Source organism: Pteronotus mesoamericanus, unplaced genomic scaffold (genome assembly GCF_021234165.1).
Source record: "Pteronotus mesoamericanus isolate MK-2021 breed Mesoamerican mustached bat unplaced genomic scaffold, CSHL_Meso_final contig_100, whole genome shotgun sequence".
NCBI classification, from domain to species: domain Eukaryota; kingdom Metazoa; phylum Chordata; class Mammalia; order Chiroptera; family Mormoopidae; genus Pteronotus; species Pteronotus mesoamericanus.
Window position 1 is genome coordinate 733,017 of NW_026554999.1, and position 22,526 is coordinate 755,542.

Below are 22,526 nucleotides of genomic sequence, written 5' to 3' on the forward strand. Positions count from 1 at the left end.
GAGCTTGGAGCACTTCCAAAGAAGTCATGGCTGGTAGAAGGGCCACCACAATGCTCAGCTCCAGGTGACCGAGGCTGTCTTGACCAGTCAGTCCAGTCTATAATAATACTCTTTATATATAAAAGACCCATTAAGTACTGGGTCTTCTTTTTGGTCTGAGAGGAAGATGATCATTTTTGGATCAGGAAAGGGATAATATAATGGTTATGCTTTCTTAGGTGTGAGCTAAAGTAAATGAATGGTATTTACACACCATTCTGCATGTTATATATAGTATGCCATACACTTTCCTTTACTCCTCTTTCTGCCTGGGCAAGAGATGCATTTTAGGGGTAAAAACATAGATTTAGAGCATCTCAACCCAAATTTCACGTTATTTTTTGTAAAATGTTCTGCTTCTGCGGAGTCATTCAGTAAGATTAGTAGTGATTGAGCTGATTGAATTTTTCACGTCTTTATCACTACAGCTGGTAACAAAATTGGTTTAGCGGTGGAATGCACTTAAAACAGCAGTCCCCAACCTTTTTGGCACCAGAGACCAGTTTTATGGAAGAAAATTTTTCCACATATCAGGGGAAAGGGAGGGAGGGGGATGGTTTTGGGATGATTCAAGCTCATTTTACATTCAAGCTCACCTCCTGCTGTGTGCCTGGTTCCTAACAGGCTGGGAAGGGTATCCAGTCTGTGCCTGGAGGTTGGGGACCCCAGATTTAAAAGACATTAACCACCTGAAAACGAGAGTGCATTAAATAAATTAACCACCTGTGTCCCGTGCAAGATGACAGGACATTTTCTCTGGACTTGTTTCTTCCCGTGTGAAATACAGATGTTGTGCAATAGCTTGTATTTTTCTTTTAGCACTCGGTGCCTGGCACTCTGCTATGCTTTTTATGTGGATTGTCTTGTGTAATCTTCACAACAGCCCAGTTTGCAAATGCCGAAACAAAGGATAAGGGGTGGGCACCCGCCAGCAAATGTTAGTGTAGTCCCATTTCTGAGCCTCCATCCTCAGGAACTTCCAGTATTATGGATGAGATCTTTTCCAGCTCTAGAAAATGGGAGTTCGGCATAATCCTCTTGGCTAAAATAATCTCCCAAAGCGGAAGTAAGGATCTTGGAATAATTTACACCAGGAGGATGAAAGCAAATGACAAAGGAGAGCCTTCCAGCAGTAGGCCAAACACCTTACTCCCCGCAACCCCCAGCCCGTTTCCTATCGTCTTGCAATCTGGCAACAGCCTCCCCTCCCACGCGGACTGGGCTCTGCTGCCTGCAAAGCTGTATATTAACAGTGTGAGAAGCTGCCTTCTGAAAGGGTTTCATGGGTGGCTGTGGTAAGTGCTCCCACACAACTCTCCACCTCCACCGGAGGACCCATCTATCGAATGACTCTCAGAATAGAGTCCCACTGCGGCCTGAAGAAAACAATCAGGATAATTCTGTTTGTAAAAATCTGTTTAATAAATATACATCTTAGAAGTAGCAAAATAATTACCAACAAAATACACTATATACACCATTTACAGGAGGGTAACACAAAAACCTTGACAGGTAGCGACTTTTAATCCCACACGACTGAAAGGTTTAACAACACACCCCGCCATTACATGTCGCAGGACACAACTGGGCTCGGCCACTGGATCCACGGTGGGTCAGTCAGAAAGCACAATAAATAAAATTAGTCCTTTCATCCAATTTTGGATAACCTTCTCAAAACCCCCTGCAATGGTGAGGTTTAAGAGAGGTTTTCTTTGAATTCCAATGATCTTTCTTGTCTCCTTCCAAAGTTCTTAAAAATAAAAAGAATGAGGACTGATCCACCCAAGTAAAATGTTTCGGGCCACTGTGCAGTGTGGTTATAAGAACACCCTTTTGATTTTTTTTTTTTTTTTTTTTTTTTTAGAAAAATAAAACTCTCTTTCTGTACAAATATACAAGTCCATATTCTTTTAGACACTCAGCAAAGCTCATAACGTCAGGCGCTGGCCTCCAATCACGCAGTCATCATAGGGCAGCTGAAAACAAGAGGGGAAAAAAAAGGCACGTTAAACTTCAGGGCTTTGCCGGGGGTGCTGGGATAACGGTGAGGCTGCTACTGGAAATAACTCAAGTATCTGTGGACTTCATCCTCTATATCCCAAACGTAAATTAACTTCACGGGCTGAGAGAGTTTTGCTTTAACGCTCCTCTCCTTAAATGCCAAAAAGAAAAGACACACTCTTGGGATACTGGTTATAAACATGAAAGTTGGAGAACTTCATTATGTGAGAACTTTGGATGCAGAGTATAGCTCTAGGGGCCTGGGAGGGTGGAGGGAGAATGGCCACTCTCATTGTTTTTTGCAGAGCAAAATGGAGACTGACCTCATCCTCTGTGAACTCGGACTCTGTATCATAGCTCTCCTCATCCTCACTCTCTGGCAGCATCTGAAGGTTCTCTAGGGTCAGCTGGCCCAGCTGCTGCTGTATCCGGGTGCTCGGGCGGCCCCAGGTAAGCTGGTATGGGGAGTAGCCCTGGTAGGTGACTCTGTTGACGTCAGCCCCACACTTCAGCAGGAGAGACACCAGGTCGGGATTCTGCAGGTCCACCGCAAGATGAAGGGCAGTTCGACCATTACAGGGCTCCTGAAACCGAAAGGAATTTGAGATGTTTACAGTTGAATCTGGAATTTCTGCTTGCAACAAAAGCACATGAAATCTTAGGGAGGAGGGCCCTAGAGCCCAATGCACTGCATTTGGAGGTATGAAGTACTCACCTGAGCATTGACGTCAGCACCCAAGGACACCAAATGCTCCACGATGCCCAGGTAGCCATGGATGGAGGCTAAGTGCAGACACGTGTGGCCTAGAAGAACAAAAGGAAGAAAGAGTAAGCACTTGCTTCAACCCTCACATCTCAAGCAGAATCTTTCACCTATTCTTTTAGGGAACAAGTTCTTCTGAAGAATCTGGTTTCTGAATTAACTTTATAAAGGCACCAAATAGGTCTTTTGCATATATTGTTTTCTCAACCTTTCACATGCTGAGAGTTTAAGTTCTTGCCTGGAATCCTTAAGTTGGCCCACCTCCCCCTTCTCCCCATCAACTACCGTCTGATGGCCAGGGGAGGGCCGGCAGACTTACCATTATAGTTGGTGGCCTGCAGGATGGAGTGGAGGTGCTGGGTCCCACAGCTCTGAGTCAGGACTCCCACACTAGCCAGGCAGCCCTGCTCACAGGCAAGGTGTAGGGGGGTATTTCCTCGAAAGTCACGGAGCTCAGGATCACAGCCAGCTTCCAGAAGTGCCTCAGCAATTTCTGGCTGGTTGGTGATCACAGCCAAGTGGAGCGGAGTCTACAAACAGAAGAGGGAACAGAGAGACGATAAGTCATGGACCAAACCTATGGTCTGAGTTCTCGGGAGACCCGGAGACTCCCTAGGTTGTGGGTGCTGCTCCTCTCAGCCAGGTGCAAGGGTCAAAGCAAATGACCAGAGGCTCCAGGTGGGCTTCATAAAGGTCCCACCAAATTAATGGAATTTTCTTTACTTTATAGAATGTTGGCTGATTCGAATGTAAGAGGTCAGGTCGAATAAAGACCACTGACTTAATTTTATAAAGGATTAGGAGCAACTGCTAGATCACAGGGTGAGAGGGGCACGGGGCTGGGCCTAAGGCGCACCTGCTGCAGGTTGTTCTGGAAGTTAAGAAAGGCCAGGTCTCCTTTCACTTGGCGGACCACTTCCATCGTCAGTGCCTTCTCTTCATGGATGATGGCCAAGTGCAGGAACCTGAGGGGAAGAGAGGGAAAAACCCCCAGGGTGAGTACAATGCGTGGGGCCCAGGGAGGCGCGGGCTGCGGGGGATTGCGCAAGGCCGGGGTTTCTGGAGGCCGAGGCCACGGTGTTTTCCGCGAGGTTATTATGAGCTGAGTGTTCCTGGCAGGCGCCCAGGGACTTTCCGGGCTCACCCCCCCGCCCTCCCCGAGGGCGCCGACCAGACTGCCCCGCCCTCCCGCCCGGCCGGAACGCCTTGTACTTCCCCTCCCGGCCGCTCGGCGCCCGCCAGCGGGGCAGAAACTCCCGCCCCCCTGTGCAAGTGGGGACTTCGCGTCCCCGCTGCCGCCCCGCCTCCGGCCAAGAGGACCCGGACTGGGGGTGGGGGACTGTGCGCGGCTGCAAGGCCGAGCTGTGGAACCTCGGCCCCGGGAACGAATCCTGGTCCCCTGCCCCCATGCAGCTCTGCACGGTCTCGGGGTCGGTGCATAAACGCCGGGTCCACGGCCGCATCGCGGGCCCCGCGACTCGCGCTGCAGGCCCAGAGCCCCCAACCAGCCCTGCCACCTGGGCCCGTGACACTTACGAGTCTCCGTCCTCGGTGAGCTGCTGCTTCCAGGGCTCGGGGCTACGCGGCGCCTCCTGCGGCTCGAGGCGGATCTCCCGCAGCTCCTTCACCATCTGCTCGTAGTCCTCGTCCTTCATGGAGTCCAGGCCGCTATCGTGGCGGTCGTCCAGCAACCGCTCCTTCTTGAGCGCGTCCCGGGGGCCCTCCATGGCCCAGTCCTGAGCGTGCTCGGCAGGGTGAAACATGGCCGTGGTGACCGTTCGGGCGCTGATCCTAGGTGCACTCGGCTGCGGGCTGCGCGATCGCTCCTTCGCAGTGTCGCTGGCAGGCAGAACGGCGGGCTGGGACTGTTGTGGGCTCGGCAGCGCCGCCGCGGTGCCCTATAAACGCTGGCAGGGGATTTCTCAGGGGCGGGGTCAGGCGCGGGGAATTTCCAAGCCAGTCAGACCAGAAAAGAGAACTGGCCTCGTCTTTATGTAAGGGGAAAAGCAATTTAAACCCTGAGCTGGGGTTCATCAGAGAAACTCCCTGTGATGAGCCACTGGGGTCATGTACAGGGAACTTTTTGATGAAAGCTGAGTGGCTGGAAAGTCCTCCCAATAAGGCCCCCTCCCCCGGTACTTCCCTGCAGCCTGCTCTCAGTAATCTTGTCCCTCCGCAATAAACCTTTCCCTGCCTGGGTTTTCCCACGATGGATTGGATTAGGGTCCTCGGCTGCTGAGATCCCAAGGACGCAGACTTGCTAGGCGGTTCCTCGTTGGGGTTTGCCAACCTGCAGGTCCTTTCCGTTTTTTGATCTTTTGAAAAGGCAAGTGGAAATGATGGCCCGGTGCAGGGATTTGTTTCCCCAAACTTCTCTGAGCCGAGAAGGGCGCACTGGTGGTGAGAAGGGCTGCCTCTGCGTTCCTGCCCATTCCAGGCTCTTTGCAGCGCAGGGACACGGGGCACTTACCCAGCCCCCTCCTTAGGTAGAAGTTGTGAAAGTTTTGGCGTTAAAAATATAAATGCTAGGAGAATCCTCAAGCCATTTTTTCGGGATTAACAACTCTGCCAACTGGGGGAGGGGCAAGTGTTCAGCCCTTATGCAGGGGGAGAGGGTGAATTCTGAAGGTAAACTTTTTTTTTTCCCCGCAAGTAGGGAAAGGTTAATTTTTGTGGTAGAGATTATAGATACCTTGCAATAATGAAATAATTGTTGGGATCACATTCCCTGATTTGCACTATACTTCTGCAGAGGGTGGATCCTGAGCCTTACTCCTGGGTGCCCTGCTGGGTGAGTGACTTCACAGAAGCGTTTAGAGAAGGAGGCAAAAGAATGGGTTGAGTAGTGCCTTTCCTGAGACTGGGCCTTAAGGATGGCTAGGAACGTAGCTGCTAGGCATTCTGCAGGAGGCAAAAGGCAGCCCTACCCTTGCTCCTGGCTGTCCTGTCCTGGGGGAGGGCAGCAGTTGGACATATCTATGCAATGTGGGTGGCACTACAGGCCCACCATCCTCTGGCTTCACCTGCAGAAATACAACTTATACCCTTTGTTGCACCCCCGCCCCCCACCCCAGTCAACAAGCCACAAATTGCATTGATTTACTTCTAGAATGGTCCAGGCAAAACAAAGCGACTTCTGCCAGAGTTCTTCAGAATCAGCCCAAGGAGGACCCCTATAGTTTTGTAGAGCTTTCTGGCAATTGTTGCAGCCATCTTTAACTTGACTGGTCATGTACTAACTAAGCTTTGTCATCTCTGAGTCTTCCCTTCCCCACCCGCAATATCCGAATGTAGGGAACCTGGGTCAATTGGAGTGACAAACAAAATACAAGGGGAAAAAAGTAAAATCAAGAAATAAAACCTCAGGGTATTAATGGTCTCATGCTAAAATGAAAACCTCCCAGTGATGGAGACTCCGTTGTCTCTGCAGGCATGTGATATACAAAGACACAATTTTTGAGGCAATGTGGGACAGTGACTATAAGTCAGTTCCAGATCTCAGTTCCAGCCTCTGCTTCTGATTAACTGCATATTAATTGGAGAGATCAGTTAACTTTGCTGTGGTATACCTGCTTTTATAAAAATAAGATAGGCCGTAATGCTAGTTTTTAAATTTTTTGTTTTATTTTTACCATCTTAAAAATTGTATTACTTGCCCACCAATGCATGTATAATTCTGCTTAAGGTGACCATGTCTCTTGGAAATTCACAGAATAAATTTTTGGAAGTACTCCAACACTTTAGGGAACACATTGTTCTCAGAACTAATCTTTTAAGATAAGTATTGTTCCTACTTTCCTAAAAAGAAACTGAGATGCAGAGAAATTTACCTGGGTACCCTGTGGCAGTTTATCTAATTCATATCCCAACATATTAATCATTTGGCCAAAGCAGTTGTAGTATTAACAGTTCTGAAAACACATTTTGAAAATGAGACTGAATACCCTAGAATTTGGAAAATATATATTTTCTTTCTTCTTCTTCTTCTTTTTTTTAAAATAAATTCTCATCCAAGGACATTTTTCATTGCTTTTAGAGAGAGAGGAAGGGCAGGAGAAACATTGATTGGCCCCAGAAGTGTGCCTGCCAGGGATCGAACCTGCAACCTTTTGCTTTATAGGTTGATGCTCCAACCAACTAAGCCACATCAGCCAGATCTAATTTGGGGGAATGTTTTCTTCAAGTATTTTCTGCTCTATTTGTCAGGGGAACATCTACCTCCCTCTATTTATTTCCGTGGGGATATTCATGTCTGTAAAAAAGTACAGAAATGTCAAATGCTAAATGCCCCACTGGTAAAGGATACCATAGAAGAGGATTTTTAGCTTCAGGTTTAAAATGATTATTAAAAAGAAAATCGTGCGTAAGTAAAAGGTATCACAGCATTAAGTATCTTTGTACTTCCCTTTGTGGTTTTATGGCCTTCAGGACCTGGTGGTCTTTATTCCTGATTGCTTAGTGTGACACCTAGTGGTAAGAATCAGTCCCAGGTGTTCCCTGATTTGTCAGAGTGCTTTTGGAAATTTTGGGAGGTGCTGAGCCTTGATGACCTGTCCCTATAGTGGGGATTCCCAAGGAGGTGCCTTTTGTTTTTCTGCAACCGGGGAGACGGTTTTGAATAATGCGATCCAGCAGGTTTTCTCTCTGTCATGTATAGCTGTAGAGGGCTTAAATACAAATATTGCAACTTGGGCAATAAAGGAGGGACTTGGAAATCAAAAAACATGAGCAGAAGGGGCAGAAGAAGAAAGCAAAATGGATTTTTGGTTTAGAAAGATCTTTATGGACTCTTGGACCCTTAGAGCTCTCCTCACCTTATTGTCAAACATTTTTGCTAATCTTGACCATCTTAAAGACGTTAATTAAATGTCAGGTAAATCATTTTTAATATCATTTGGATTTTTAAAAAAAATGCAAAATGCAAAAGAATGAATGAGTTTACTTCGAAGCTGCTTTGTATGTTAGCACAGAATGCAGCTGGACGGAATGACAGGACGGCCAGCGCTGTTCCAGGGCTTGGCGGTGGGCAGGAGCAGCCCGTGGGGAAAGGAGCATCAGTGAGTGCCTGATGCGACTTCACGCTTGCTCTCTGGCTGCGGGATGCACGTCGTGAACCAGACCTACTGCTGACGTGCCCAGTGGCCTGGCAGCGTGGAGATTTTTCTTTCAGTTCAGCCAAGTGGTCCAACACTTGGCTTTTCTGGCATCCTGGGCAGAGTGTTCTGTGTCAGTTTCCCTGGCTAATTAAACCAAAATTGTTTTGGCCTGAGCAACTTCGATGCAGCCAGGCTGGACGAGAGAGGAGGGAGGACAGGGTCCTGAGGCCGAGAGAGTCAGCCCACTGCTGATGGACAGCCCTGCAGTGAAATTCTGAATTTATATTCTGCTTCCAGTCCCAGGCTCAGCCTTCTTTCCTCCTGTTGTGGTAAGTACCCGCCTCTATCCACCCCCCTCGAAACCCGAACTCCCAAGCTCTGGATTTCCCCACAGAAAAACAGCAGTCAGGACCTTTCATTCGTAGTGACCTGAAAATAAGACTGTCAAAACCTTTATGTATTTCTTTTGCTCTTCATTCTGCAACTTAATAAGGATCGCACTTTAAAGGGTACCAAACCCAAATACCTACCCACAGGGGCCAGGCAGTTTTCACAGATGAATGAAGCCGACTATGTGAGTTCCAGAGGCCATGGCAGCATCTCTGACAGCCTAGACCTGAGAGAGCATGTCTCTCACACTCTGCTCGCACAATTTTTGCCAAACAGCACTTTGAGTTCAGTACTGATATTCCCTTGTTGACGGGTGGGGTGGGGTGGGGGCAGTCAGAAAATAGATTTTGATGTGAACTTTTTCAAATTTTACAGTATTGTGAAAACCAAACAAAATACACTTCTGCATCTTTTGGCTCCATGGAGCCCATAGGCCCCAAGTTTATAATCTGTCTTTAAGCCAAGGTACGTGTCCTCATGGTGCCTTGGGGGCAGGCACCGGCCTGGCCTTCGGCTCCCTTGGTGTCAAGGGGTCTCCGCTCCTCAGCTGCTCTTCTGTGTAACTGGAGGCTGCGGAGGGTGGGGGTAGGGTGTGGGGTGTGGGGGAGTGTGTCTGCCCAGCAAGTTTGGTCTGCCTCTGGCAGGCAGGTTGGAATCAGAGTCTAAGCCCTGAAAAACTATGTATCTGTCCCCCAAAGAACTGTTAAACACACTGTAAAATAAGAATAACAAGTTCAACAAAGTTCTGGTTTTTCTCACAAAGACTACTTGTTTGTTTGGTTTTTCCCCTTCATTTTGCTTTCTTTTAAAACTCAGATTCTTCCAGTAAACATCTCCTTGAGGGGTTCCTGCTCTGCTGGTGCCTCAGCCAGGTGCCCCGTCTTCCTGTTGGGTAACCTGCCACTTCTGAAGGCGGAGGCCTGCACATGTAAGCCCTGCACGTGGCAACCCCCGCCGAGATTCCTGGCTCTCCCTTTTCACTGTTTGTTGGCAGTAACCAAGTAATACCTGTAGGTGTGTGGGTTGCTCATGTTCTGTTGTGTTTGGGGAGGAGTAGTTGGATGAGGAAGAGGTGGAGGCCCAGTCGCTTCCTCTTCATGTCAATATAGGTGCTCTCTCGCCTTTGGTGTTAAATTCATCTTCAGTTTAGTCAGGGTAGGAGGAGACTGAGCACTAGGGCAGCTCTACGCCGAGGCCTGGTATCGGCTGGGTATGGCACATACATGAGGAGGCCCCTGCTCTTGGGCACCATTCCCAGGTGAGGGGCTCATGATCATTTTCAACATCGGAAGCCGAATCCACCACTAGAAACAATTTTTTTCCTCTATGGTCTAAGGTTGGGGGAATGGTTTCGGACAAAGGTAAAGAGAATCATATCTACTAAAAATGTTTGCTTTACAAATAAAGATTTAGGAACCATAATCCACAGCTTTTTCTTGTAATCACTAAGGTAATATCTTTCCCAAACCCCTTTTTTAGAGGTTTATAAAAAACCTGGAGTATAGCCTCAGATTATTTGGAGGATTATTAAAAATTGAGATGTCTTGGATGCTTATCTCTGAGGCTATTGATGAGGGATACCTATAAAAATATTGATTATGAAAGATATTCTTAGGCTGATTTTTAAATACTGGAAGCAGATGAGAGACAGAATAAGAAGGGTCACAAACAGAAGCCATGAGCTGGGAGAGAGGGGGAAATTGGCCCAGGGCATTTTTCCTTTGTTACCAGCTCTCAGTCGTCAGAGTCCAGTCTCATGACTGTGACATATTCCCTGTGGCTCAGTCACTCAGCTTGGCTCAGGAATGCTCATCATTTCCTGTATCCTAAGGCTGTTTATAGGCTACAGTTTAGGGATTATTTTACCAAGAACACTATTTTCAGAAACTGAGGTAGATTAACATCACCAAATCTTTAAATGCTAATATTTGGAAATAGGACCCTGGCTGATGTGGCTCAGTGGATTGAGTGCCAGTCTGCAAACTAGAGGGTTGCCTGTTCGATTCCCCGTCAGGGCACATGCCTGGATTGTGGTCTAGGTCCCCAGTGGGAGGTACATGAGAGGCAACCTCTCAAACATCATTGTTTGTCTCCCTCGCTTTCTCCCTCCCTTCCCCTCTCTCTAAAAATAAATAAATAAATAAATAAATAAATAAATCTTTAAAAAAGAAAACTGGGGGAAATGAAGTTAAAGAGCGTGGGAGAAAAGGTATAGGGATGCCTCTACATTCATTGGTGGAAATTCAAGAGTCTAGGGAGGATGTGGGTGGGGTGACAGCATGGATATACGTTTTGGTAAATAATCTGTATAAACGTGATGATGGAGACAAGCAGGGAAGCACAGATACAACCTAGCTACAACGTTGGCTCTGCTGTCTTGAAGGGTTCAAATCCACCTCCAGGTAGCCAGGGCATCAGGGCAGGGACATAGGAGGAAGGATGAGGATTCACAGGAAAAAGAGGAGGCCACACTCAGGACAGGAGCCTAGAGTAAGGGGAGCTAGATAAGGAGCAACAATGAAATTTTTCCTTTACAAATGGCAGGGTGGCACAACAAAATGAGGAGCACAATATGGATGATACTGTCTGCAGCGACATCTTCCGGCCATCTGTGGAATAAATGTTCTTTGCAGAATCATATTTTATTAAGGAGGGGATTTCAGGACAGTGGGGTTGCCGATGTGCATTGAGACTGGATATTGAGATGTGACTACAGTGCATCATTTATTACAGTCCTGGGGGAATCTCCTGAAATCCCCATAGCTGATCAGTTCATTCTGTTATTTTATACGTTTTTTAAATTTATTTTTTGTTCTTGTTTATTCTATTACAGTTGTCCCAATGTGTCCCCCCTTTGCCCTCCTCTACCCAGCCCACCCCCCTGATGCCACAGCCAATCCCCCCATTGTTGTCCATATCCACAGGTCATTCATACATGTTCTCTGACTAATCTCTCCCCCCTCTTTCCACCATACCCCTCTCCCCCTTCCGCTCTGCTAGCCGTCAGACTGTTCCATGTTTCCATGTCTCAGGTTCTGTTTTGCTCACTAGTTTATTTTGTTCACTAGATTCCTCTTATAAGTGAGATCATATGGTGTTATGTCTTTCATCAAGTGGCTTATTTCACTAAGCGTAATATCCTCCAGTTCCATCCATGCCGTTGCAAAGGGTAGGAGTTCCTTCTTTGTTTCTGCTGTGTAGTATTCTTTTGTATAAATGTACCACAGTTTTTTAATCCATTTATCTACAGATGGGCACTTAGGCTGTTTTCTACACTTGGCTATTGTAAATAGCATTGCTATGAACATAGGGGTGCATAAGTTCTTTTGAATTGGTGATTCGGGATACTTGGGGTATATTCCTAGCAGCGGAACTGCTGGGTCAAAAGGCAGTTCCATTTTTAATTTTTTGAGGAAATTCCATTCTATTTTCCACAGTGGCTGCACCAGTCTGCGTTCCCACCAACAGTGCATTGGGGCTCCCTTTTCTCCACACTCTCACCAGCACTTGTTGTTTGTTGATGTATTAATGATGGACATTCTAACCAGTGTGAGGCAGTAGCTCATTGTGGTTCATTCTGTTTTTGAAATGACTCCAGCCCCTCCCCTGTCCATTTCCACCATCCCCACATTAGCACAGGCCCTGTTTTACCATAGTAGCCCCTCAATTTTTTATTTATACATTTCTTAAATATTTACCCAGGCTGACACTTGATAGACTTTACCCTATTTAGTATTCACAACCATTCAGGTAGGTAGGTATTATTAGTTCTGTTGTAAAGAAATTTGAGACTCAGGAAGGTTAAGTGACTCACGCAGAAGCCAGCATCCAAACCCATCGCCCGGCGCTGCCCTCCCGTTGTTCTTTTCCATGCTCTACACTGTGGCCTCACTGTTCCCTTTTTAAAAATTTTCAAAAGTATTGGCTCAAATGATATGTTGTATTACCTATAGTATTTAAAATTAGTTAGTTTTTAAATTGAAACAACATTTGCCCATGGTTAAGAAATACCTTAAAAATTCAAGTAGTATAAAAGGGTTACAATGATACAATTACTTCTCCCTTCACCACTGTTTCTAACATACATTTTCATTGTTCTGTTTCCTATAACAGAACCTCTAGTGACCTACCATGTCGTGCAGGACAGTCTGAATTTCTCTGGCAGAATTAAAAACCCTCCAGAGTCAGATGCCACCCAGCTTGGCTACTGCCAGTCTGCTTTTCTTCCCAGCAACACACTGGTGTGGCTGCTCTGGCCTTGGAGGGCGATAGGTGTTATCACTCCCATTTTACAAAGAAAAGAGGCCTTGTAGAATTCAGGCTATTAGGAGCACAGAGCAGAGCCACCGTAGAACTCAGCCCACCTGGGGACTGGAGCATTATTAGTAAGAGGAGTGAAGAGATTGTAGATGGAGCTGGGTAGTGTGCCCTTCTCTTATTCTGCTGCTGCCTGATGGTAACCCCTGGGATGGGGCCCAGGGTAAGAAAGAAGACTCTGCCTTCTCAAAATCTTCAGTACGGGATAGATGTGGTCCTAGAAACTTGTTTATGGCTTAGTCCACCTCCCCAGGGCAAGAGATAAAAAAGGAAATTAGGACTGCCCTGATTAGGTGGCTCGGTTGGTTAGAGCATAGACCCATACACCAAGTTTGCAGGTTTGATTCTTGGTCAGGGCACGTACCTAGGCTATGGGTTCGATTCCTGGTCAGGGTGTTTATGGGAGGCAACTGATCAATATTTCTCTCTCACATTGGTGATTCTCTTTCTCTCTTCCATCCTGTCTCTCCTCTCTCACATTGGTGATTCTCTTTCTCTCTTCCATCCTGTCTCTCTAAAATCAATAAACATATCTTCAGGTGATTTAATCAGAAGATTAAAAGAGTCTTTAAAAAAAAGGGAATTAGGGCAGAAGCTCTAGTTTGGACATATTAGATGAACATTTGCCTAGGATATTGCCTGTGTCAAAAATCCTTTGGGGACGTAAGGGAAAGGAGGCTGAATCGGTCTGGCTGATGCACAGGTTGTTGAGCAGGGCAATGCGTCATCAGAACTCCCGTCAACGTACTGCAAGGCTGAAGTCCACAGACGCATGACTGGCTGGACTCAGAGGTGATGCAGCTGTTAAAGCCCATCAGCTGCCCTTCCAGAGTGAGCCTTTGATGTCTTTCAAAAGCTGCAGCATTTCCCACACAAAATATCATCCCTCAAGAGCTTGACCTAGTTTGACAAAGCATACATAAATCAACCTAGTCGGTATTTAAAATGAAATGCCATTGGTGTGGCAAGAATAACGTATAGATGGCTTGTAATCTATCTGACTCGGGCAACATCTAGAACAATGCATTTCCCAGGTAAGTTTTTCATAGAGAGGAAATCCTGAGGAGGAGTTTAGATTACCCAGTGCAGGCTCCACATCTTGGACTCTGGTCAAAAAGAACTTCATTAAAATACCATTACATTATGAACATTGTTTTATAAAAGCAGCGCAGGGAGTTATTAGACATAGTAGATGTCAGGGCATCTTGGCAACTTTCCACTTTTAAAGACTGTACCTTCGTACCTTAAGTCTTTTTATTCTCACTTCGGGTCTAGTAGTTACTAAGGCCAACCCTGGGTGATTCATACTGGCAACAGCAAGACTAAAAATACACACGGAGGGACCTGGGAGGGTTGCTATCTGTAGGGTACTGAGCTGAAGCTAAAAATAGGTGGGGGCTCCTGGGGCAGCCTCCTTCGTGTGGCCACAGACACCACGAAAAGAAAACGTACTGGGGAAATCTGCCCACAAAAGAGGACAAAAGCCCCTGCCTCTGTCACCCCTTTCGCCCCACAGAAAAAGTTCAAGGTGACAGAGAACTTGGTGTTTTCAAAATGTCACGACTCCCACAGACTGGCTGTCACACCTTCCCACCCCCAGACCTCTGCTCAGAGGCTTTCCCTCTGGTTGACTTTACCTTCTTAGCTTCTGGTGCAGGATCAAGTGCAGATGACTGTCCCTCCTCCCTGCCTGGACCCGTGTTTAGCCAAAGGACGGCTTGAGATAAGGGAAATGTGAAACATTGAGGTACATGGCTAATATGAAAAGAGAAATCTCTAAAGGAAAAATGTATTATATATAAAGAAAAATAAACAGTAATTTGTCAAGCATTTATTTTGTGCCAGTCATGTGCTCTCAAGCAGCTTCTGGTCTGGGGGGTCGATAATCAGGTACACGAGTGGTTCTAGGGAGGAGTGATAAGGGCTGCGGCTGCAGCTAGAACAATGTGTGCTGCGAGCATGGAACGGGAAGCTCCATCAGACTGGGAGGGCTGGCCAAGGACAGCTTTTAAGGGCCACATGGGCATCAGAAAGGGGGAAGGACGGGCCAGGAGAAGGTCAAGTCAGTGGCAAAGCACGGAGATGTGAAACCAGCAGTTGCTCGTGGCCTGGTGTGTAGTAGAGAGAGATGGTACGTGGCCGTATGACTGAGCAGAGAAGTTGGCACAACACCCTGAGAGCCACCAAGAGCCATGGAGGGACTTTATAGGGCAGCTAACATCACTGCATGTTTTGGAAGACAGTGTAGCGAACAGACTTCAGTGGGTTAGGCATGGAGCTGGTGACCAGTTAATGACAGTGACTGGAAAGTGAAGAAGAGAGAGGGCTAAAAAGAGATCTCAGAACAAGGATCTGCACGTCTTGGTGACTGATTGGATGAAAGGGAAGGAGAGAGGGAAGCATCTAGGAGCTCTCAGTTTCTGACTTGGACTACTTAGTGGGAAAGTAGGATGACGAGCGGGTTGGGGGAAAGATAGTGAGTTCTGTTTTGGATATATTAATTTGAGGGGCCTGGTGGATAAAAACAGGTGATTTAATGTGGGACCTTTTAAGAGAATGAAATATTTGGAAGTCATCAGCTTATCTGAGAAATAGCTAAAGTCCAGGTGTGGACAAGGCCACCCTAGAATTATGTATGGAGTTCCCAGGACTAGGATGGGAACACCAGCAATTAAGGATTGAACAGAGGTTAGGAAGCCAACAAAGGAAACTGAGAAAGAACATCCGAAGAGATGATAGGGAAACCAGAAGAGAGGGCTGTCCCAGAAGCTGAAAAAGGTGAGAAGTACAAGAAGATGGCAAGACTGTGTGTCTGCGTGAATTGCTAACTGGAGAAGAAAAAGGCCAGGCTGAAAGAAAAGAAAGTTTTACTTAAGATATGATGTTTAGTTACTTGCAGATATATAATTATAAGGCTAAGGAAAGGGCTCCTTAAGGACTGTGGTGGAAAGATTTAGCATTAGTGCATTAAATGCATATAATAAAAATATAGCATTTTTTGCACTGTGTGTAAACAGATGGAGGAAGATGAAGTTCAGGGATGAACCCAAGGTCACACAATTAAAAAGATCAGGACTAGGATCCAAATCTCTAGCTATTTGGCCTGCTGTTCTTTTTCCTCTATGTTGGTGGTTGGTCCACAGACTTTACCCTGCATTAGAATCACCTGGAGGGCTTTTGTTTTTTATTTTGAAAAAATAAAAAAATTTTCAACTACAGTTGACATTCAATATTACTTTAGTTTCAGGTGTAGTGGTTAGACATTTATGCTCCCCCCTAGTAAATCCACCTGATACCATATATAGTTATTGTAATATTATTGATTATATTCCCTGTGCTGTACTTTATAAACATCCTTGTGACTATTTTGTAACTTCCAATTAGTACTTCTTAATCCCTTCACCTCTTCACCCAGCCCCTCTTGCATCTGGCAACCATCTGTTTGCTCTCTGTATCTACGAGTTTTTTTTTCTGTTTTGTTTGCTTGTTTATTTGTTTCTTTTTAGAGTACACATATAAGTGAAATCATATATAGTATTTGTCTTTCTGACTTATCTCACATAGCACAATATCCTCTAGGTCCATGCTTACTGTTGCAAATGGTAAGATTTTATTCTTTTTAATAGCTGGGTATTATTTCATTATATATATATATGACCCCTCTTCTTCATCCATTCATCTTTTGATTGGAGCATCTAATGAATTTATATTTAAAGTAATTATTGATAGGTATGTAATTATCATTTTATTGTTTGTGTAGTTCTGTTTCTTTATTATTCTCTTGCTCTGTTCTCTTGTATGTTGATGACTTTCTGTAGTGTTGTGTTTGGATTCCTTTCTCTTTCTTTCTTGTGTATATCTTGAAGATTTTCGGTTTGTGGTTGCTATGTGTTTTATACATACCAAGCTATGTGTATTGTATTGCAGTCTATTTTAAGTTGGTGGTTGCTTAAGTTTGAACACATTCTAAAATCCCTACCATTTTTACTCACCCCACACATGTTTATATTTTTATCATTATTTCTCACTTCTTGTGTATGTATACCCCTTAATTTACTGATGTAATTATACATGATCTTCCCACTTTTGCCTTTTAATCTTTGTACTAGCTTTAGTGTTGGTTGATCCACTGCTTTTTATCATGTGTTTATCTTTGTCAGTGAAAATTTTTTGTTTGTGAAATTTTCTTATTCATATTTTTAATTTTTTTCCTTCTTAAAGAAGTCCCTTTAACATTTCATTTAATAATGGTTTGGTGCTGATGAATTCCTTCAGATTTTTCTTGTTTGGGAATCTCTTTATATGTCCTTGCATTCTAAATGGTAGCCTTGCTGGGTATTGTAATCTTGGTTGTAGGTCCTTGCTTTTCTTCACTCTGAATATTTTATGATACTCCTTTCTAGCCTGCAATGTTTCTGTTGAGAAGTCAACTGAGAGCCTTATGGGCATTCCCTTGTAGGTAGCTAACTGCTTTTCTCTTGCTGCTTTTAAGATTCTCTCTTTGTCTTTAACCTTTGCCATTTTAAATATGATGTGTCTTGGTGTGGGTCTTTTTGAATTCATCTTGTTTGGGACTCTCTGTATTTCCTGGACTTGTATGTCTCTTTCCTTTGCCAAGTTAGGGAATTTCTCAGTCATTATTTCTTCAAATAGATTGTCAATTTTCTGCTCTCTCTTTTTCTCTTCAGGTCCCCCTATGATGTGAATGCCTGATGTTGTCCCAGAGGTTCATTTTTCCTAATTCCTTTTTCTTTTTGCTGGTCCAGCTGGGTGTTTTCCACTACCCTGCCTTCTAAATTGGTGATTATATCCTCTGCTTCATCTGATCTGCTGTTGATTTCTTCTAGTGTATTTTTCATTTCAGTCATTGTATTCTTTATTTCTGACTGGTTCTTTTTTTTGACTGATTCTTTATGTTTTCTATCTCCTTTTTAATGTTTTTTGTCTCTTTGTTGAAGTTCTCAATTCATCTGATCTCCTAAATTCATTGAGCATCCTTATAACCAGTGTTTTGAATTATGCATCTGGCAGATTGCATGTCTCTATTTTGGTTAGTTCTTTTTTGGGGGGGCTTTGTCCTGTTTTTCCATTTGGGACATGTTTCTTTGTCTCCTCATTTTGCCTTCCTCTACCTGTGTTTGTTTCTATATATCAGGCAGAGCTGCTACATCTCCCTGTCTTGGCAGAGTGGCCATATATAGGAGATGTCTGTGGAGCTCATTTGCAGTTTCCCTGTTCACCTGAGCCAGGTGCTCCAGGAGTGTCCCTTGTGTGGGTTGTGAGTGCCCTCCTGTTGTAGTTGAGCCTTGATTGCTTTTAGCACATCACTGTTTGGAAACTGACCCTCTGGCTGACTGGCTGTGAGGACTGGCCATTACTACAGCAGGCAAGATTGTGTGGGGGCTGATTCCACAGACCTGGATTTGCTTTATTTGGGGCCTGATGCCTGCCAAGTTCATCCTCTGGGTGTGTCATCTGTGGTACTAATTGGGTGGTCCTCTGATGTGGTCTGATGTCGGCCACCAGGTATGTAGATTCTGGGGCCTCTGGGGAGCGGCTCCAGTGCAGGCCACATCAACTGCTGCTTGTGTCCATCCTGGGGATACCTGGTAAGAGCTTCAAAGTGATTTGCAGTTGGTAGCTGCTGGGCTTAGAGGTGCCTGGTTATGTTATGAATCAAGGCTGGCCTCCGCTTTGCCAGGCTTGGGGCTGCTTAGCAAGACATGCTGGGCATGCTGAGGCTAGCTGCTGCTTTTTGGGGGCATGTGCATCTTTGAGAGATTTTAGGAATGTCTGAAGCATGGGCCCAGGGCAGCCATTTGTATAGATTAACTTCTGAAAGAGGTTGGGGCCTGGCACAAAGACTGGGTGGGGTAGGGTCTCAAGGAATTAGCAGGGTGGGGCGAGAGCACAGTTAGCCAGGCTCATTAAGACAGATTTGGCATCCAGCAGCACCCGCAGGCTGGGTTGGGGGAGGGTTCAACAGAGGAACAATGATGCCTGCCTGTACTTTAGCCTCAGACAGAAATGGTCCTCTGGCCCTCGTCCTAAAGCCAGTTAATTCAGTTTCTCCCTATATGTCCCTGGTGCTTTCGAGCTGTTGTCCCTTCTCTGGAGCTTAGGGCAAGTCCGTGCTTGGGCCCTTTAAGAAGATGCCTTGGTCTACAGTGGCCCGGCCCTCTGTCTCACCTGATGGAATCCATGCTGGTTTTTACAGCCAGGTGTTATAGGGACTCCTTTACCCAGCACTGGTGCTCCAGTGGTGAACCCAGTATGTGGCCAGGACCCCTTGTGTCTCAGTAGAGACCCAAAACCTAGATATCCCTCCTGATGCTTTACCACCACAGGTGGGTGTGGGAACGTTTAGTGTCTCCACTTCTTCTACCAGTCTCCAGTGGCTCTACTTTATATCCTTTATTACAGGAGTTCTGTTCAGCCAGTCTTCAGGTGGTTCTCAAGAGTAGTTTTTCCATAATTTAGTTGTAATTTTGATGTGGTCGTAGGAGGATATGAAGATAACATTTACCTGCTCCCCCATCTTGATGGGAAGTCTGAGTCACCTGCATGGCTTTTAAAACACGTTTTACTGAGCCCCATGCCCAGAGGTTTCAACTCAGTAGCTCTGGGTGGGACTTGAGAATGCATTTCTTTTTATTTGTTTGTTTGTTCGTTCGTTTGTTTATTTATTTATTATATTTTATTGATTATGCTATTACTGTTGTCCTGATTTTACCCCCTTTGCCCCCTTCACCCAGCACCCCCCATACCTCAGGCAGTCCCCTCTCCATTGCTCATGTCCCTGGATTGTGCATATAATTTCTTTGGCTACTCCATTTCCTATACTTTACATCCCCATGGGTATTAAACACCTATTTCTACTGCTTAATCCCCTCACCTCTTCAGCCTTTCCCTCACACCCCCCTCCCACCTGGCAACCATCAAAATGCTCTCCATATCCATGATTCTGTCTCTGTTCCTCTTATTTGCTTAATTTGTTTTTTAGATTCAATTGTTAATAGATGTGTATTTTTTTTGCCACTTTTATTGTTCATAGTTTTGATCTTCTTTTTCTTAAATAAGTCCCTTTAACACTTCATATAATAATGGTTTGGCGATGATGAACTCCTTTAGTTTTTTCTTGTCTTCCCTTTATCTTTATCTTCCCTTCAAGTCTAAATGATATCTTTGGTGGGTAGAGCAATGTTGGCTGTAGGTCCCTGCTTTTCATGACTTTGAATATTTCTTGCCAATAACTTCTAGCCTCCAAAATTTCTTTTGAGAAATCAGCCAACAGTCTTACAGATACTCCACTGTAGGTAACTAACTTCTTTTCTCTTGCTGCTTCTCCAATTCTCTCTTTATCTTTCACCTTTGGCATTTTAATTATAATGTGTCTTGGAGAGGGCCTCTTTGGATCCCTCTTGTTTGGTACTCTCCTGGACCTGCCTGTCTATTTCCCCCTTCAAATTAGGGAAGTTTTCTTTCATTATTTTTTCAAATAGATTTCCAATTTCTTGCTCTTTTTCTTCTCTTTCTGGCACCACTGTGATGTGAATGTTGGAAAGCTTAATGTTGTCCCGGAGGCTGCATATACTACCCTCATTTAATTGGATTATTTTTTCTTCTTGTTGTTCTGATTGGTTGTTTTTTTGTTTCCTTATATTCCATATCATTGATTTGAATCTCAGCTTCATTCACTCTACTGTTGTTCCCCTGTAAACTGTTCTTTATTTCAAGTAGTGTATCCTTTGTTTCTGATTGTATCTTTTTTAAAAAAGATATTTATTTATTTTTAGAGAGATGGAAAGGGAAAGAGGGAGAGAAACATTGATGTATGAGAGATACATCGACTGGTTGCCTCTTGCATGCCCCCAACCAGGGACCTAGCCCACAACCCAGGCATGTACCCTGACCGGAAATTGGACCAGTAACCTTTTGGTTTGCAGGCTGGCACTCAGTTCACTGAGCCACACCAGCCTGGGCCTGACTGGATCTTTTTTATGCTGTGAGGTCCTCACTAAATTCACTGAGTGTCCTTACAACTAGTGTTTTGAACTCTGCATCTGATAGATTGCTTATCTCCATTTTGTTTAGCTCTTTTTCTGAAGTTTTGATCTGTTCTTTCATTAGGACCATGTTTGTCTTCTTTTTTTGGTAGCCTCCCTGTATTTGTTTCTACGCATTAGGTAGAGCTGCTTTGACTCCATGTGTTGGTAGTATGGCCTAATATAGTAGGTGTCCTATAGGGTCCAGTGGCACAGTCTCCTCTATCACCGAACCTGGGCATTTGAGGTGCACCCTTTGTGTGGGCTGAGTACATCCTCCTCCTGTAGTTGAGCTTTGATTGCTGTTGGCAGATTAATGGGAGGGATTTACCCAGACCAGTCAGCTGCAAGGATTGGCTTTGTCCACCTACCACCAACCTCTGTTCTTGGTGGAGGATCAGCTGTGCAGGGGCAGGAGCAGGATGGTGGTGCTCTGACATGGTCTGTAGCTGCCCACTGGGTGCGCTGGCCCAGGGTTTTCCCCGGTGGTGCAGGCCAGGTCAGCTTCTGCCTATGTTTTGCCTGGGGCTACCCTGCCTGAGCTATAAAGCAACCTGAGATGGCTGCTACTTGTGCTGGGCTTGGAGATTTTCAGGTGAAGCCAAGCTGTGAATCCAGGCTGGATGCTGCTAGTGCCAGGCCTGGGACTCACTGAGGCCAGCTGTTGTTGAGAGGATTTAGGAAGTTGTGAAGCATGAGGCAAGACCAGCTGTTCATGTAGAAGAGCAGTTTGGGTGGGCTTGTAAGTTGGGTGGGGTGGAGTCTCTGTGAATCTCCAAGGCAGAGCAAATTCTATTAGCCATATTGATAGGGTCTTAGATACGGCACCAGCTTGCCAGCTCTGTGTCGGGGGGAAGGTTTAGAAAACCGACAATGGCTTCTACTCACCTTGATGTCAGATACTTCAGTTCCTCCCCATATGCCACTGGTGCCTTTCAAGCTGCTACCCTGGTGCTGGAGCTCAGAGGGAGTTAGTCTGAGAAGGTGAGTCCATGTGTGGGTTCTTTAAGAGAAACTGATTAAGGCTCCAGCGGTTTCTTCCACCGACTCAATCCCTACTGGTTTTTGTAGTTGGAAGTTGTGGGGACTTATCTTCCTGGTCCGGGAACGCTGGGCTGGGGGGCCTCCTGTAGGTCTGAGACTCCTCAGTCCCAAGATACCCCTTCCAAATTTTTATCCGCCACACCTGAGTGAGAGACCAGGCCGTTCTGGGTCTGCGCCCCTCCTACCAGTCTGGATGGATGTGGTTTCTTTAAGGCTGTAGTTGTCAGACTTCCATTCAACTCAATTTCTGAGGGTTCTCAGTGTTGGTTTTTCTATACTTTAATTGTAATTTTGATGTGGTTGTGCGAAGAGGTGAGCTGTGTCTGCCTATGCTGTCATCTTGACCAAAAGTCCTCAAGAATGCATTTCTTATAAATCCCAGTTTCTCTATTATTTGTGCTGGGGACCACAATTTGAGAATCATTGCTCTATATGCTTAAAAAAAATTTTTTTTTAATCTCTTAACACTTAAAGGTACTTGAGGATTCTAGAAAGCAGTTAAGTTTCCCAGGTTGCTTAATCATTCTGTAAGAAACCCTTCTTATAATATTAATTTGCTTTATGTGAATGAATGTCCTTGTGGAAAGTATGAATATGAAACTGAACATTATTCACTCAAAACTCTGTTTTGAGCACTGGCACTCTCCAGACCTTATTCTAGGCTCTGGAGATATCGTCAAAATCTCTGTCTTCAGGGAGCTTACCGTGGGAGGGAGACAAATATACTAGGTAAATAAGTAAAATATGCACTGTGTTAGTGAGAGCACTGAGGAGAAAAATAAATAGGAAAAGGGATAGAAATGTCAGGGCAGGCGGGTACGTCAGACTTTT

At 45.2% G+C, this 22,526-nt stretch overlaps 1 protein-coding gene across 1 annotated transcript; it reads right to left on the bottom strand.

The window, feature by feature from the left end:
* Nucleotides 1–1,437: 1,437 nt before the first annotated feature.
* On the bottom strand, nucleotides 1,438–4,676 carry NFKBIA (NFKB inhibitor alpha). Its single transcript, XM_054587862.1, has 6 exons — nucleotides 4,340–4,676; nucleotides 3,660–3,768; nucleotides 3,123–3,333; nucleotides 2,756–2,844; nucleotides 2,364–2,624; nucleotides 1,438–2,015 (listed from the first exon to the last, which is right to left on the bottom strand). Exons 1-6 carry the CDS (start codon nucleotides 4,564–4,566, stop codon nucleotides 1,968–1,970), a joined length of 945 nt encoding a protein of 314 aa, XP_054443837.1. The 5' UTR covers nucleotides 4,567–4,676; the 3' UTR covers nucleotides 1,438–1,967.
* Nucleotides 4,677–22,526: the final 17,850 nt, after the last annotated feature.